This window comes from Pollachius pollachius (assembly GCF_949987615.1).
Source record: "Pollachius pollachius genome assembly, chromosome: 1".
Lineage (NCBI taxonomy): Eukaryota > Metazoa > Chordata > Actinopteri > Gadiformes > Gadidae > Pollachius > Pollachius pollachius.
The window spans coordinates 2,731,528-2,747,666 of record NC_136934.1 but is presented as its reverse complement, the minus strand read 5'-3'; the positions used below and the strand labels follow the sequence as shown (position 1 = coordinate 2,747,666).

The 16,139-nt window shown below is 49.3% G+C and overlaps 1 protein-coding gene across 1 annotated transcript; it reads left to right on the top strand.

Moving 5' to 3' along the window:
• The first annotated feature begins 128 nt into the window (after positions 1-128).
• On the top strand, positions 129-15,664 carry araf (A-Raf proto-oncogene, serine/threonine kinase). Its single transcript, XM_079745084.1, has 16 exons — positions 129-144; positions 1,821-2,031; positions 3,444-3,547; positions 4,244-4,346; positions 4,808-4,962; positions 5,799-5,900; positions 6,793-6,937; positions 7,522-7,549; positions 7,654-7,784; positions 8,312-8,514; positions 8,807-8,983; positions 9,585-9,631; positions 10,200-10,318; positions 11,188-11,319; positions 11,952-12,086; positions 13,489-15,664. The coding sequence occupies exons 2-16, from the start codon at positions 1,921-1,923 to the stop codon at positions 13,627-13,629; spliced, it is 1,833 nt and encodes a 610-aa protein (XP_079601210.1). The 5' UTR covers positions 129-144; positions 1,821-1,920; the 3' UTR covers positions 13,630-15,664.
• The last annotated feature ends 475 nt before the right edge of the window (positions 15,665-16,139 follow it).

Here is a 16,139-nt window from a genome sequence, read left to right as displayed (position 1 = left end):
CTTGTATCTGGTTGTGGTGACTGTGGGCGTGGCGTCGAGTGGCCGTCCAATCAGGAGACTGCATCGCGGAGGTTTTCCGTTTTCCCAGAAATTCTCGACGAGATCCGATTTTGAGATTGAGAGCTTTCAAGATGGCTGCTCCAGGTAAGAGTTTCAGCTCCACTCAAACCGGATAAAACACTTCGTTTTCGGGGGTTTAATCTGGCGACGAAACAACCACAGAAACGGCAAACTCTTACTCTACCCGGACGAACTGCACGTTATTCGCATCCGCTCCGACAAAGTCATGGAAATAAGTTGACAAAGCCGACGCGGTTCGGTCCGCCACCACCACAGTCATTAGCCGCGTTAGCTCGCTAGCATTGGCGTGCATCGCCGAGCTTGAGCTACCGCGATTAGCCCGTTACCGTTAGCCTCGCTTAGCTTAGCATCCGCGGTTATGCTACTGCGGTTAGCCCGTCAGCGTTAGCCACGCTTAGCTTAGCATCCGATCTTAAACTACTGTGGTTAGCCCCCTAGCGTTAACTTGGTTTAGCTTAGCATGGCTACGTGCTAATCCCGGTCCCGTGCGGAGCGGGGTGGCGCGTCAGACGTCAGGATCAGTCAACATCGGGGCTTTATGAAGGAGCGCTGCCTACCACGGTTGGCTCTCGGGGAGACCGGGCGGTGGCGTGGGGAGACGACCGCAGTAGGGATCGCTCCTTCCTAAAGCCTCCCATCATTACGACATGTCAGATCAGAACCCCCGATGCTAAGCTACACTGTTATCGTCGTTCTGATTGAAGGCAGACTTATTAAATTGCTGTAGCTCTGTCCTCCCCTCCATGAAGTGCTTTGTAGTGAGGGGCCTTTTTGAACTGTTTGAATCACTTTTTAATGGCTTTTTAACCATTGACAGCGTCTGTGTGTTTCACCCTGAAGTTCTGAGGTGTATGTGAGTTTAAATACAGCGTTTTATTTGGTCCACTGTACGGGTCTAGACGCGATGGTTTTGAATGGAGTCAGAAGTTGTTTCAGTGTATGTTTAGTGTTTTTATTGGGATGCTGCAGCATCATCAAGTGTCAAACGCCTGGCCGCCTTCCTGTCATTTTTTAATGTACGGTAGAGATGCACTGACAGCCGTGCTTTGCTGATGTGTACCCATGAGGTTTGGCTGACTTCAGCTCAATCCGCTGCCACTGACGAGTTGAACATGGCTCGGTCCTACATTGCACATGGAATATACATTGTCGACGTGTGGCGTAACATAAATGTGCAAAGATGTTGAGCATTTGTTTACATTTCTACATGTACCATTACGGTAAAAAAAAAAGGCCATATAAAGAACTTGAGTTAAGTGCTTGCTATTTAGTGCTTTGTTTGTAAGTTAGTTATTAAAGTGATATGTTTGAGGTGTATAGTATAACAATGACGGTTAGTATAGTAAATGTAGTGCATGATTGCAGTCACTAAAAGTGACTTTAACAAAAGTGCCGTATTTTGAGAAGAAGGGATGGGAGAAGCTGCGAGTTATGCAGGTGTACACACAACACAAAGTAGGCCTTTCTGTCATTTCCATTTCCATTAAGCGCAGTTAGTAGGGGCTTTTATCCACAGCGACTTACAATAAATACATTTTTCAGAGGAAAGAGAAACACCAATTGTTCAATGTCTGTACAATAAGGATGTTCATAGTTACATTTGCTAGGTTAACCCATTCCTCATATACAACACAGATGGCCAGCATAAGACGCTGTCCACAAGTGTTTGTCTAGGGCAGCCCTTTACAGTTGGGTTACAGTTCAGTCGTCACGCGGTAGTAACGGTAGCATGTTGTTAGGTTCCAGGTGAACCCTCCTCTCGTTCCCGGATCCCAAGTGCATGAAGCCCCCTGGAGGTTGACGAGTCACAGTGTCCCCCGCTCGTCCCCGCCAAGCACCATGTCCTCCACCTCCTCCTCGTGCTCCTCCTCAGGGGAGACCAGTCCAGAGGATGCTCCGCGAGGTGGGGGCACCATCAGGGTGTTCCTGCCCAACAAACAGAGGACTGTGGTGAGCTGTTTTACTGGTTCAGCGCTAGTTACTTAAAATACCTTTCTCCTCAACCGGAGGAGTGGGTAGGGCTGCTTGATTATGGGAAAAATCATAACGATTATTTGAACTTTGAAGTTTCGCCTTAAAAAAATGCACAAAATGGTCAAAAAGAAAATGTTCCAATCTAAAATCATATACAGATATGTATCCAGCTGTTCTGCCCTTTCTATAAAACATGAAAAAAAAAGCGATTATGTTAATTTTGTGATTGTTTGACGCAAAAATCGAAATCACGATCAAAATTTGATTAATCGCCCAGCCCTAGGAGTGGGACGCAAATACAGCATTTCAACGCTTAAGTACTAGTTACTTAAAATCACTTACTCCACAACCAGAGGACTGAGAGGCATATACAGATTTTTACTGGTTAAGTACTAGCTACTTAACATCCCTTTCCGCACAACCAGAGGAATGTGGTGAGATGCAAACACAATTCAGCCTTTTACTGGTTAAGTTATACTTACTTAACATCATTTTCCAAGGTCCGAGATGCAAATACAGCCTTTTAACAATTAACTAATAGTTACTTTATACCGTTTTGAATAGCTTTAACTCAAAGCAACCTGAAGCGATTTGTATCTACGAGATTTATGTCGTGGCATTGCAGGTTGGGTAGCTTGCTCTTGGATGCCTACAGGCAGACAGAGAACATGGCTGTTTGAACCCGGTAACCCTTAAAGACAAGCACCCTGAGCACCACCCTGTTCAGCAGATGCTCTTATCCGAGGACGCTAGTCATTCATGAGCAAGTAGGTGAACCGACCCGGCTCTGCCTAGCCACAGCTACCCCATCCTCCCGCCGAGTACTGTCGGCTCTGCTTTTTAACTCTGTGGTGGCTCATCTAGAATGATTACCCCTGTGAATGGGTTAATTTTCTGCGGGACAACACTCATTTGTAAGTGTTATTGCCTTCATCAGGCCTGCTATATTTCACAGCCTGTTAATGAGTAAGCGATTGCACAGTCGGTGCCATGTGCCAACAGCTGTGGCCTGTTGCTTCCAGCTCTTGTTATGCGTTGGATTCCTCGGTGCAACATGGCCCTAGTCCTTCAGCTATAATATCTCCAGACACATTGAGGTTTTTTTCTTCTTTTGATGGGGTTGATTCTCAGTTTTTTGTCCTAAATGAATGTCGTAATATTCCTTTTTTTCAGTCTCAGTTGTATCAGTAGCCGACAACAATAAAACAGTGTCTGAAATCGATGTTAAAACATCAACCAGTTACAAAACAACGTAGACAAATCGGGAGCAAAGCCTTTTTAAATCGCCGAAGAGGGAGCCCCCTGAACAGTCTAGCGTTGTGCGCGTCCACGCGGCGCTCACCGTCCCCTGGAGAACTGCCCCGTTGACGCCCTCCCCCCCCCCGTAGGTCACCGTCCGGCCCGGTCAGACGGTGTACGACAGCCTGGACAAAGCCCTGAGGATGAGGGGTCTGACGCAGGACTGCTGCGCTGTGTTCCGCCTCCTGGAAGGGTAAGAGATCGCATCACCCTCTGCACGGTCTTCACCCACCGCGCAGTGATCTCAGGGCCGCATTCCACATCGCCTACTGTCAGGCCCGGCCGGTGTGAGTGGCCGGGCGTTGGAATGGGGCCGCGGCGGAGATCAGGAGCATGATAGCATGGACTAGATATGAGACATGGGTCGCATTAAAACTACACACACACACACACACACACACCGTCAAGACACGCGTATTAATTATGTTCCAATAGAAATTAAAGTCCAGTGTTTTTGTGTTTACAGTAATATTAATTAGTGCTTGCATATTTTGCAACTGTCTGTGAATTCTCTTCAACTTTCTGTGTGTGTGTTTGTGTATTCAATCTTATTTTGGGGTATTTCTTGTTTATGATACATTTTTGCATGTATTTCTTTTTGAGATATCTGGTATCTCAATTAGAACAAATTTAAAAACCTTTAATTTAGATAGATTTAGGTACCATCCAGTATTATAATTTATTATAGTGTTTTATTATTTATTTGACAGAAATTGCACGGACATGGGTTAAATGCACACTTATAGAACAACTTGGAATGCGTCCTAATGAAGCGGTCGACTGTTGGGTGTTCAAGGGAATTGTTTCCTCTTGAAGCACGGTGTAGTTTGAAACCATAAGAGCACCGTAAGGGGCCGTGTCTCACGCCCGTCTGTGTCCTGTCGGCCAGGCGGAAGCGGCTGACGGAGTGGAGCACGGACATCACTCCACTGGTCGGAGAGGAGCTGCTGGTGGAGGTGCTGGACGACGTGCCCCTCACCATGCACAACTTCGTAAGTAGCCCCAATTAACCCCGGGAACATCCCCCTCGGTGGCCAAATGGCGGCAGCAAGCCACAGCCCTTGGACGTGTGCCACCCGGGGAGGCCGGTGGCTCAGGGGGTAGAGCGGCTTGGCCGGTACCCGGAAGGTTGATGGTTCGATCCCCAGCTCCTCCTAGCTAGAGTGTCGAGGTGTCTCTGAGCGAGACGCCTCCCGCTAACTGCTCCCGACAAGCTGGCCGTCGCCTGTCAGGGTGGACTCCGTCGTCGCTGTGTGAATGTGTGGATGCCAGGCGATGTTGTAAAGAGCTTTGAGTGGCAGCTGAATGATGAATAATAAAATCCCAAACCAGGTGACAACATGGTTTTGTTGTTGTGAAGCGTGAGTCCGTCTTGATAAGCGTTCTTGTGTTGTTTTTTTTTACGCTCCATCCTAAATGCCTTTTGTGCTCTTTCTCATCTCAAACACTCCAGGTCCGCAAGACCTTCTTCAAGTTGGCCTACTGTGACTTCTGCCACAAGTTCCTCTTCAACGGCTTCAGGTGCCAGACCTGTGGCTACAAGTTCCACCAGCACTGCAGCAGCAAGGTGCCCACGGTGTGCTTGGACATGGACACCATCAGCAAGCGGTAGGGCTCTCGGGGCTGGACGCTGGGCCGTGTTCACCAGTGTTCACCAGTGTTCACCAGTGTTCACTAGTGTTCACCAGTGTTCACCGGTGAGCCGCCAGGGACCTCACCATACCACTGCAGTCTTTGAAATGCCGATACGATATGTATTGTGATTCTGTTAATGTTGCGCTACAAGATTAGATATTTTCTGTCGTTGAAGTTGGACGGCAGAGTCCACCGTTGATCTTATAACGAATGTGGCCGAACAGAACGGAGCTTGGTTGATTTAAAATAGACCATAGGAGAATACATTAAACCCCCCCACTGTAGGACAGTACCATGTATTTTCTTCCTTGCTCCTTGCTCACCTGGTCAGCCCTAGTGAGACCATGATAGGCCTCTAGTTTACCGTACGACATGCTCTGGGTTCGTTTGTTCAGAGGCCCCTGGGATAGCCACACCAGATACTCTATACACCGAATGACTAAGGGGTTTAGGATGAGGAAATCGCTTCAATGATCAATTTTTTATGATTTCATACTTTCATGTTTTCACTTGTCTCGTTGGAAGGTTAATCCAAAAGAATTGCGGTATAATTTTAACGCCACACACTTTGAACACCTTCCAGTAAGGAAATCCACAGTGCGATTAACACGGCATCTACTGCACATTAGGGAAGGAATACGGTTTTGCTTTCGCACAGGAAAACATGCAAGGACCTATTTGGTTGACCGTCTGAAATGTGAGCAGTCTTTGCTCCACAGCCCCCTCACCTCACCGTCAGTCCCTCCCCGATCCGACTGTTTTGTTCTGATCACTGTGTTGTGTGTGTGTTCTCATCTGTCCGTGTGCAGGTTTCCGACTAATGCCTGTTCAGAGGAATACCCACAGATATCCATACTGCCAGATAGCTCCATATCACAGGGCGGCCTAGCCTTAACCCCAGACCCTGCTGGGTAAGAACCCTCCGCCTGGCCCACCCACGCCTGCTCGTGTCTACCCACTTGTGTCGGACACTAGTGTTAGCCACATGGACCCCTTAGACGCACTTGTATAACGGGTCCGCTATCTGTAGTTTCGATAATGTGGCCTAGACTGGACACACTTTAGTCACTCTAGACACTTCTGCATAGTGGGCACTAGGGCTGAACGATTAACCACATTCAAATCAAAATCGTGATGTAATAGAATGCGGTATGCAAATCGCAAAGGCTGCGATTAAAAAAAAAAAAAAAAAGTGATTTGTTACCGTTACTGACTGGAAATCAGTACGATTCATTTATTTTTATTTTACAATTCAATAGTTAAATAAAGAAGTTTATAATATAAATTAATCTCAACACATCCACTGGACTGCTTCCAATGTTGTGTTGGTCATACTAAAGAATGATTTATTTAGTTTTAGTGGATAATACACAACATAAGGAACTTAATAAATTATACAAATCGCACATTACATTGCAATCGCAATATTGGTAAAAATAATCGCAATTAGATTATTTCCCCAAATTGTTCAGCCCTAGTATATGTAACCCATGTATAGTTCAATAGCGTGGAATAGACGATCAATATAGATGTCAATAACGTCCGTCAACAATGTCTACCTCAACTGTCAATGTTTACATTTTTTTTATGTGTCAACTCTTCCACTACAAACAGTGTTTTGTATAGATACGGTTCACTGAGTATCTTTTGATGACATACATGCTTCCTCGTTTTTATCCTTGTTTAATTTGTATGATTCCTGTTACGGTTGTCCTGTTTATTCCGTGTGGGAATGAGGGCTCCATCCCGTGTCCCAGAGGTGAATACGCTCGCTCATGGCTGCTCCCTGTGTCTGTGCCCCAGGATGGACCTGCTGTCCCCCACCTCGGCCTTCCCCTTCCCCACGCCGGGGGTCGAGGGCCAGTCACTCCAGCGCCACCGCTCCACCTCCACGCCCAACGTCCATATTATCAGCAGCGTGTGCCCCGCCGGGGTCAGCATCATAGAGGTAGGTCGACCTGACCCCTGACCCCTGACCCCTACCTGTGACCCCTGACCCTAACCTGTTGGGGCTAGCATCATAGTTAGGTCACCTTGACCCCTGACCCTAACCTGTCCGGCTAGCATTATAGAGGTAGGTTACCCTGACCCTAACCTATGACCCCTGACCCTAACCTGTCAGGTAAGAATAATAGAGGTAGGTTACCCTGACCCTAACCTGGGGCAGGGTAAGCATCATAGAGGTAGGTTACCCTGGCTCCTGTGGGGTGTGGCCCCCCTGATAATGCATATGGGGTTGCAGGAGACGGCTGACACAAGCGATAAATATTTGATGATCCACTTTAGCAGAGGACCAATTTTATGTTAACGGCCTCAAAGACGTCCTGTATGGTCACGAACTGACTACTGCCTAATGGTTCATAAACACTTAGTGGGCAGTAGAGCGGTGCAATCGCTCTACCGATCAGCATAAAATATGAAATGTGAACCATCAGTTCTGATTCATCGGCAGTGCTGCCATGCATCAGGCCGAGGGGACGGCCATGTCACCCGTCCGTATCACTCACGTTGTCGTTCGTCCTTCTCTTTCAGGGAGCGCTGAAATCCTTCAACACATCAGGTAAGGCCTTTTAGCCCGCAGAACCAAACCCCGTCTGTGTCCGCCCGGTGGGGCCTCACCGTCTGTACTGACTGTAGCTGTCCTCCGTGTCTCCCGCTGCTCAGGCCCAGAACCCTCGCCAAAACCCTCCACCAGCCCCCCCTCGTCGCTGGGCTCTCCCGGCAGGAGACCCCCCAAGTCCCCCTCGGAACACAAGGAGCGCAAGCCCTCCTCCTCGGACGGCCAGAAGAAAGTGGTGGGTGTCAGCGCGGGGGGGTCTGGAGCTCACCTCCTGCTTCGGGGACACGCTTTGCTCTGCACCAGGCAGAGCAAAGCGTCCAATCAAGGGAGTAGCTCTAAACGAAGCTCAAGCGCTCCACTCTGAAGTGTTCTGACTGGTCTGAGAGCCACTCGGACCTGTTCCACTCAGAACTGGTCTGAGAGCCACTCGGACCAGTTCCACTCAGAACTGGTCTGAGAGCCACTCGGACCAGTTCCACTCAGAACTGGTCTGAGAGCCACTCGGACCAGTTCCACTCAGAACTGGTCTGAGAGCCACTCGGACCAGTTCCACTGAGAACTGGTCTGAGAGCCACTCGGACCAGTTCCACTCAGAACTGGTCTGAGTGGCCGAAGGTTAATCTAAATGGATGTTTATAGGTTTGCAAATGTCATCTCTTATAGGCTGTAGTGCAAACGATAGAAAGTCTTCCCGTGACACGGTGGGGAAGAGGAGGGTGCTCTGCAGAGTTTGGTTGCGAGTGTTTTGTAACCCGTCCCCAGCACCGCGGTGGATACAGGGACTCCACCTACTACTGGGAGGTGCACTCCAGGGAGGTGACCATCCTGAAGAGGATCGGCTCCGGCTCCTTCGGGACGGTGTTCCGGGGCAAGTGGCACGGCGACGTGGCCGTCAAGATCCTCAAGGTCACGGAACCCACCCCGGAGCAGCTGCAGGCCTTCAAGAACGAGATGCAGGTCCTCAGGTGAGCTCCGAGAGAGAGGGAGAGATCCCTCCCTCCCTCCCCCATCCCCCTAGCAGCCCCCCTTTTGAATAGATTTATTTTTGGTGTAACCATAGGCCATGATAGTCTGGTTGTTTTGGACACAGAGCAGGGAGGTTCCAGGTAGTATTGCCCATAGTCTACCTGCAGGTATCCTTGGGCAAGATTCCCCTAACCACACCTACACCTTACTGACCAATGTCCTCTCCTCCTGCTCCTCTTCCTCCTGCTCCTCCTCCTCCTCCTCCTCCTCCTCCTCCTCTCGGGGACACAGGAAGACCCGCCACGTCAACATCCTGCTCTTCATGGGCTACATGACCAAGCCCAACTTCGCCATCATCACCCAGTGGTGCGAGGGCAGCAGCCTGTACCGCCACCTGCACGTCACCGACACCAAGTTCGGCACCATGCGCCGCATCGACGTGGCCCGGCAGACGGCGCAGGGCATGGAGTGAGTCCCGCCGTCTCCGTCTCCAGGCTTTCCCACAGCCCTTTACAGCTCACACGGCTGCCGCCTTAAAGGTCCCATGGCATGCAACCAGGTGCGGTGTGATTAGCCGCTACAAGCCGTTTCGGAAATCTTCCCCTTGTGACATCACAGGTGGGCGTGTCCACCCATGCACACATCCAGGTGGACACGCCCACCTGTGATGTCATAAGGAGCCGATTTCCAAAACGGCTTGTAGCGGCTAATCACGCCGCACCTGGTGGCATGTCATGGGATCTTTAACTGTGTCGTCCAAAGAAAATTCAATCTCTGTGTAAAGATCAGGCTGCAGGGCAACAGTCTGACAGTTTGCATGAAAATAGGCATTATATATACCATAATACTAACTGTACTATGGTACATAATACCATTTTATGTACCATGACCCCCCACGTGCATACAGCAACCCCCACCACCTTAACTAACACATTTCCTGCGGGAAACCCTGAATTAGATACTTTATTCATGTGGAAATCCAGGGATCAGCTATTTGCAATAAGTGCCCTGTATCGTTGACAATATCGGTGTTTCAACTTCCAATGTTTTCTTTGTTCCCCTTTTTCAGTTATCTCCATGCGAAGAATATAATCCACCGAGACCTCAAATCAAACAGTATCCTTTCCCTGAGACCCAAAGAACTTGGTCTTGTGTGATGTAAACTGGCCAAAGAGAGCATTGAGCGAGAAAACTAACCCAGCAGCACTTCCATCTTTGTGTTGTTGGTAGACAATAGTGGTCTGTTCTGCGACCACTCCTTCTGCATGCACATTTTCTTTATGCCATTGTCCTCCTAAAGCAGGCTTATTTCTCACTCTGTATACCAGAAGTAATGTTCCTATACCCACTGCCTACCTTGTCGCCACTGTTCTTAGTATGGAGCGCTGTGAGGCGTTGTTCTGATCGGAATAATGTCTCACATCGTCCCATCATCGGTGGTGGGTGTCATGACACCCACCACCGATGTAATGACACCAACCACCGAGGCATGAAGCCTTCTTAATCTGCTTCTACCCTTAGTTAGATAGCAGCTTAAAAATGCAATTTGCATTTCTAATTTCTGGCATTGCTAACTCCGAAGAAAGTACATTTTTCCATGCCACTCGGTTCGCCTGAATCTCTCCGTCTTTTGAGAGGAGTACCCTTGCTTTGCTTTGGTAAACCTCCTAAGCTACGGCGCTAGACATCTTCATCCACGAGGGCTGGACGGTGAAGATAGGGGACTTCGGCCTGGCCACGGTCAAGTCTCGGTGGAGCGGGTCGATGCAGGTGGAGCAGCCCAGCGGCTCCATCCTCTGGATGGTACGGCACCGGCCTTACATATACACCCAGCAGACGCTCTTATCCAAAGCCACTTACAATAAGTGCATTTGGCAGAAGAAAGAGAAACAACATAAAATCGCTGTCGGTAGTGTAAGGATGTTCATAGAACCAAGGGGCAAGCACTAACAATCGCTAGGTTAACCCATTCCCCCGTATACATCAAAGATAGATAGGATAAGATCCTACACAATGTGAAGTACTGTTTTAAAGTGCAAGGACGCACAACGTACAGTAAGTGCGTACATTAAGTGCCAGGACATTTCAATGATTTGAATTCCTTCGGCAATTCCTTGATGAGATATTGCGTCTAGGACAGCTGAGACATCTAACTGCATCAGAGCGCACAATAGTAATACTTTTTAATATAGGCATACCTCAGTTTCGAGCCCTGGACACAGTTTCACCAAGCCTTTCAACAGTTTCACCCCCTCCCCGCAATGCATTTGTCCATATATCATGAAAGGGGAAATGCTGACATACAGGAGTTCTTCTGGTCTTGATAAGGGGGACCTTGTGGCAGCTTCCCACCAGGCCAGAGGTTAACAAAGGGAAACTAGTTAACGCCAGTTGACAGATGGGGTGGCTAGATAATACAACCTGAAGAAACCAAAGCTCAAATTATTAAAACTAAACAACATAGGAATTTTCCATCCCACTTTCAAGTCAAAAGTGTTTTTTTATAAAGGCTTCATGAGACTAGGGTTAGCACACAAACAGAACCCTAACAGATCATTTGATTTATTACAAAAACTTCCATTTGCTTTCCCTGCCCGCCATAGAAAAAAAAAACAACCTTTGACCTTATTACAAAGATCTTTTGACCTTAAACCTGTGACCTTTGCCTCTAGGCTCCTGAGGTGATCCGCATGCAGGACAGCAACCCGTACACGTTCCAGTCCGACGTCTACGGCTACGGGGTGGTTCTGTTTGAGTTGATGTCTGGAACCCTGCCTTACTCCAACATCAACAACAGAGACCAGGTGACACCTCTCGCCCCCCCGCCAGTCCACTGGGTCTCCCCGGTACAGTACAGCCCCGGATCACATCTGATCTCCCCGGTAGGCTTCGATCTACCGGGTGAGCTAGACAGAACCTAATATCTGCAGGGGTTACTCACTGACCAAAGCACACTGGATAGACGCTGTCACGTATCAGGAAAAAAACGCATGTTTCACCTTGTCACATTGCAGCAGAAGGAACTACACAGTGATTCAAACAGTGGAAACACTCAAAACTCTATTGATATTTGATCTGCATAGCCGAGCATGGGGGGCGGAGGTGGACACCAGAGGGATCTCCGTGCTAAGTATTTTCTTTTTCAGTGCCAGGAATTACAACATGCAACATGCAACATGCAAGAGTGCGTACATTGAGTGCCAGGGCCTTTCATGGTCTTTAGAAGCAGCAATTGCTTTATGAGATATTGAGTCTAGGAGAGATGAGAATTCTGAATGGGGGGAAAAAAAGCACACAATGGTTGTAAGTAATGACCTACTTAATGTTTGCCTACACAATGCAAACACATGGACCTGGAGGAGCGCGGCAAAGCCCCCAGACCAGGTCTCCTCCTGAAGACCCACATCCTCATGCCCTTGTCCCCCCCCGTCCTCAGATAATCTTCATGGTGGGTCGGGGCTACCTGTCTCCCGACATCAGCAAGCTGGGCACCACCTCCCCCAAGTCCATGAAGAGGCTCATTATCGACTGTCTGAAGTTCAAACGAGACGAGAGGCCCCTGTTCCCACAGGTGACTGGGAGCCTTCTACATATGAAACGACCCCTCTCTCTATGTCTCTGTCTCTCTCTCTCTCTCTGTTTAAGTCTGTCTCTCTCTCTCTCTTTCCCTCTCTGTGTCTCTGTCTGTCTCCTTAATCCCCTCTCCCTTAACCTCTATGCTGAATTCTTTTGAATGAAAAGCCTGGTTCCCTCATGACGAGACTTGTCCGGGACTGTGTTCTGAAACAAGCAGCCTGACATGGCTTCTAATGGCAATCATAACGCTTACTAGGCTCGCTTAACGGTTCACGTTAATACTGTAGTATCACTGCAGTCTGCTTTTCATTTGATGTTGAGAAGATAGGTTTATTTCATGCGATGGCTCTTAATGACCATAGTGTGGTATTTCATGACATAAGGTTGGTTTAATGGTGACGCCCAGATTTGACTCCAGGTGAATTATGGTATGCACAATATGCCCTCAAGAGTCTTGTCTCGACGACGCCACCGCCCACCAGAACTAGTTTCATAAATCAGCCTTGAGATTACCATCTTCAGTCTGAAGGCAGAGGAGCTCAGAGCTGGGTGAACGGGGAGCTCTTTTTCCTTAAGCTTCACGTTGGTCATCTAGTCCTCAGGTTGGCGGGGGCGGGGATCTGAAAGCATGTAACGCTGTGGTCCGGCCGCTGTAAAAGAACTTTCATTTAATGATTAAATCCCCTTCTGAAGCGCCATCCGCCCGCAAAATGAGTTTTCTTTTTGGGGAGGATATATCCACAACCAAACGGGGAACAAGGCGTAGCTCCGCCGCTGCAGTTCCTGGTCTCCGGCCCAGGTTCTGGGCAGCGCCACCCCACACGTTCCGCTGGAACCCAGTAGGACAGCTGGATCCCAGGTTCTATAAATGTGTTCCATTAACGTTCTCCGGATCCTGGCGGCCATGGAGCAGGTTCTTTGAATGTTTTCAGATGAGTGCCATAGTGAAGGTTCTATGAATGTGTATAACATCCGGTGAGTGACGTAGATCAGATTAGTGCCGTAGTGAAAGTTCTATAAATGTGTTGTACATCCGATGGGTGACGTAGATCAGACGGGTGACGTAGATCCGATGAGTGACGTAGATCCGATGAGTGACGTGGTTGATGTTCTATCAATGTGTTGTACATCAGATGGGTGACGTAGATCAGATGAGTGACGTAGATCCGATGAGTGACGTAGATCCGATGAGTGACGTGGTTGATGTTCTATCAATGTGTTGTACATCAGATGGGTGACGTAGATCAGACGAGTGACGTGGTTGATGTTCTATAAATGTGTTGTACATCAGACGGGTGACGTAGACCCGATGAGTGACGTGGTTGATGTTCTATCAATGTGTTGTACATCAGATGGGTGACGTAGGTCCAATGAGTGACGTGGTTGCCCTCCCCCAGATCCTGGTGGCGATGGAGCAGGTGCAGGACCTGCTGCCCAAGATCGAGCGCAGCGCGTCGGAGCCGTCTCTGCACCGGGCGGTGCACGCGGAGGACCTCAACCCCGAGCTCTTCAACACCACGCGCTTCATGCCGCTCTGAGTCCCCCCCGTCAGCACCGCCCCTCTCCTCCAACCGCAGAGGGCCGGAGCCCATCCCTGCAGCGCCGCACCTGGTGATTATCCTGTCCACCACCACCACCTCCTCCGTCAAGTCAACACCGCCCCACGCCCCGACCCCTGACCCGGCCCGCTCTGAGAGAGGAGGGTCGCTTTGAACTTCTCATTTCAGTTCTTTAGTTTTGTTTCTCGCTCCGACCGAGTCAGCGATGCTCGCCGCCGCCGCCGGTATCACGAGCGTCGACGCCGGCCCGGTCGCCGTACACACACACTCCGCAGCCCCCAACGTAGTTGGGAGGAATCGAACCGCGTTCCCGCCCAGCCCAGCTCTGCACTCCACTGAGAGCTCAGCCCGCACACATTCCAGTAACACCAGTACTGGTCCACTTAATACTAGTACTGGTCCACTCTCCCCCTCCTTTTTTTTTAATTCCTTCTCCAGAGCTTTCTGCACCGCGACCACCGGGACCAACTTGGGTTTCTCTCTTGAGAAATGTTCTTTCAAAGTAATGGTCCCTTGTTTGTATTTATTGTCCTGTCACCACGACGCAACGCAGGTAACGCCCGTAGTTAGACGCCGTCTTGGTAACACGTTTAGTAGCTGCTATTGGCCAGTGAGGACAAAACCAAACCAGGATGCCTTGGAACCGGACCGTCTGACTCCAGGACTAGAGTCTCTGCACTGCCGCGGGACCACACACAGACATGCACACACACACTGTTGTACTGTACCTGCTGGGAAGCCTGAGGCGGGTTAGTGAGCAGAGTCTTTTGAACACTTTCAACGTTTAGGAACGACTCTTTTGGATGCTTTCGCGGGACAGGAGTAGAGGGATTGGGTAATGAGTGGGTTCAGCACAAAATGGTCTTTATCCTCTGCACAGTCAGTTATTGCTTTTTAGTTTTTAAGTTTTCATTGATTTTATCAGAAAAGGGCCTTTTTCTCAACTGGATGACCCTGATAACTCATCATTATAAGGAGCAGATATTGAACCTTTTTAAACGGTTTGTTTAAAAATGTGCAATAACATTTTGGCTACCTCCTGTTGACCGCAGATGAACATTTTACACAGGCAGAGTAATATATAGACGGATTACTACTTTTATATCTAATAAAAAAGTATTTAATGCATTTGAAACCTAGTCTGAGGGACTAATACATTCTGAATAAACTAGTACATTCGATACCTTTCTTCCAATATTGTGTAAAGCATGGTTTTCAGGAAGGAATGCGTTGAGAACGAAAGCACACGTGCAGTTCAGCCACGTCAAACTAGGGTCTGAGCGGCTTCACCGGTTCTACATGGAGAATCAAACCCAACTTCTCCTTTGAACCCCGTCCGACTGTTAAAGGAGGTCACACGTTGAGGGTCACACTCCCAGGGCCGCGATATGGACTGCATTCTGTGGGGGCTCTCGCTCTTCGGTCTAAGCTTAAGTGTCTCCAACAAACGGCCTTACCAAACCTCAGGATGTGGCGGGAGTACAGGACACGCGTCGGCGCAGAGCAGCCCTGGAGTGGGGGCGGCTGACCTCTGACCTCCCTCTGAGGGGAACGCTGTTCATCGAGGGCTTGGGAGGGGAGCGGGGGGGCGACTCGGTAGACCACTAGGGTGAGTCTGCTGCCATCTAAAGGTGACGGGTGGAGTAACCGTTGTGTCCACACATGACTCGTTCCTTAAGACTATGACACAAATAGAGTGTGACACCTGTTCTAAACCAGACGTTTAAACACGCACGTTCCGTCCGGCTTAGCGACACACAGAAGATAAACCCACAGTTTTTAACCACTCCCTCGATGCAGTGAGATGTTTGATGGGGCTTTCCACCGTGTGGTCTCTGTGCGTGTGGTGGCTCGTTTATCACTTCTCCACCGCGTCACTGACAGTCCGGGCGTCTGACTGGGGCAGGAGGGACCGCCGTGCCTTGCCACAACTTCCCCAAACTAACGTGAACACGGGCGCGATCGGAAGTCCACCAAATAATGCTCGCCCTGTTTTGGATTGTGTTGAGACATTGTACGATTGTTGATTTGGGGTGGGGGGGGGGGGGGGGGGGGGGGGGGTCAGACTGTTGTAAACTAATATAAGCCATATTAACTTTCCTACTAAGGGTTTTAATCTGTCAGATCTGGGGGAGCGGTTGAGGGTTTCATTTTAAGAGGGTCATGGATCTGACTTCTTTCACCAAGGCAGGGTCCTGCAGCTTGTGAAATGGCATCAATGGCATCAAATGGCCCCCCGCTCCGCTTGAAGACCTCAGAGCCCGGGGCTGAAAGACATCCGTCACTGTAGTCCAGCTGCTGCTGCTAACCACCATAGGGAACCATGCATTCAGGTCACAGCGAATTGCCGTGAAAACACTTTAACTCTGGTCCAGTGTGTGTGTGTGTGTGTGTGTGTGTGTGTGTGTGTGTGTGCGTGTGTGTGTGTGTGCTGGTAACGCGTCGGTTAGGAGGGTTGTGTGTGTGTGTGTGTGTGTGTGTGTGTGTGT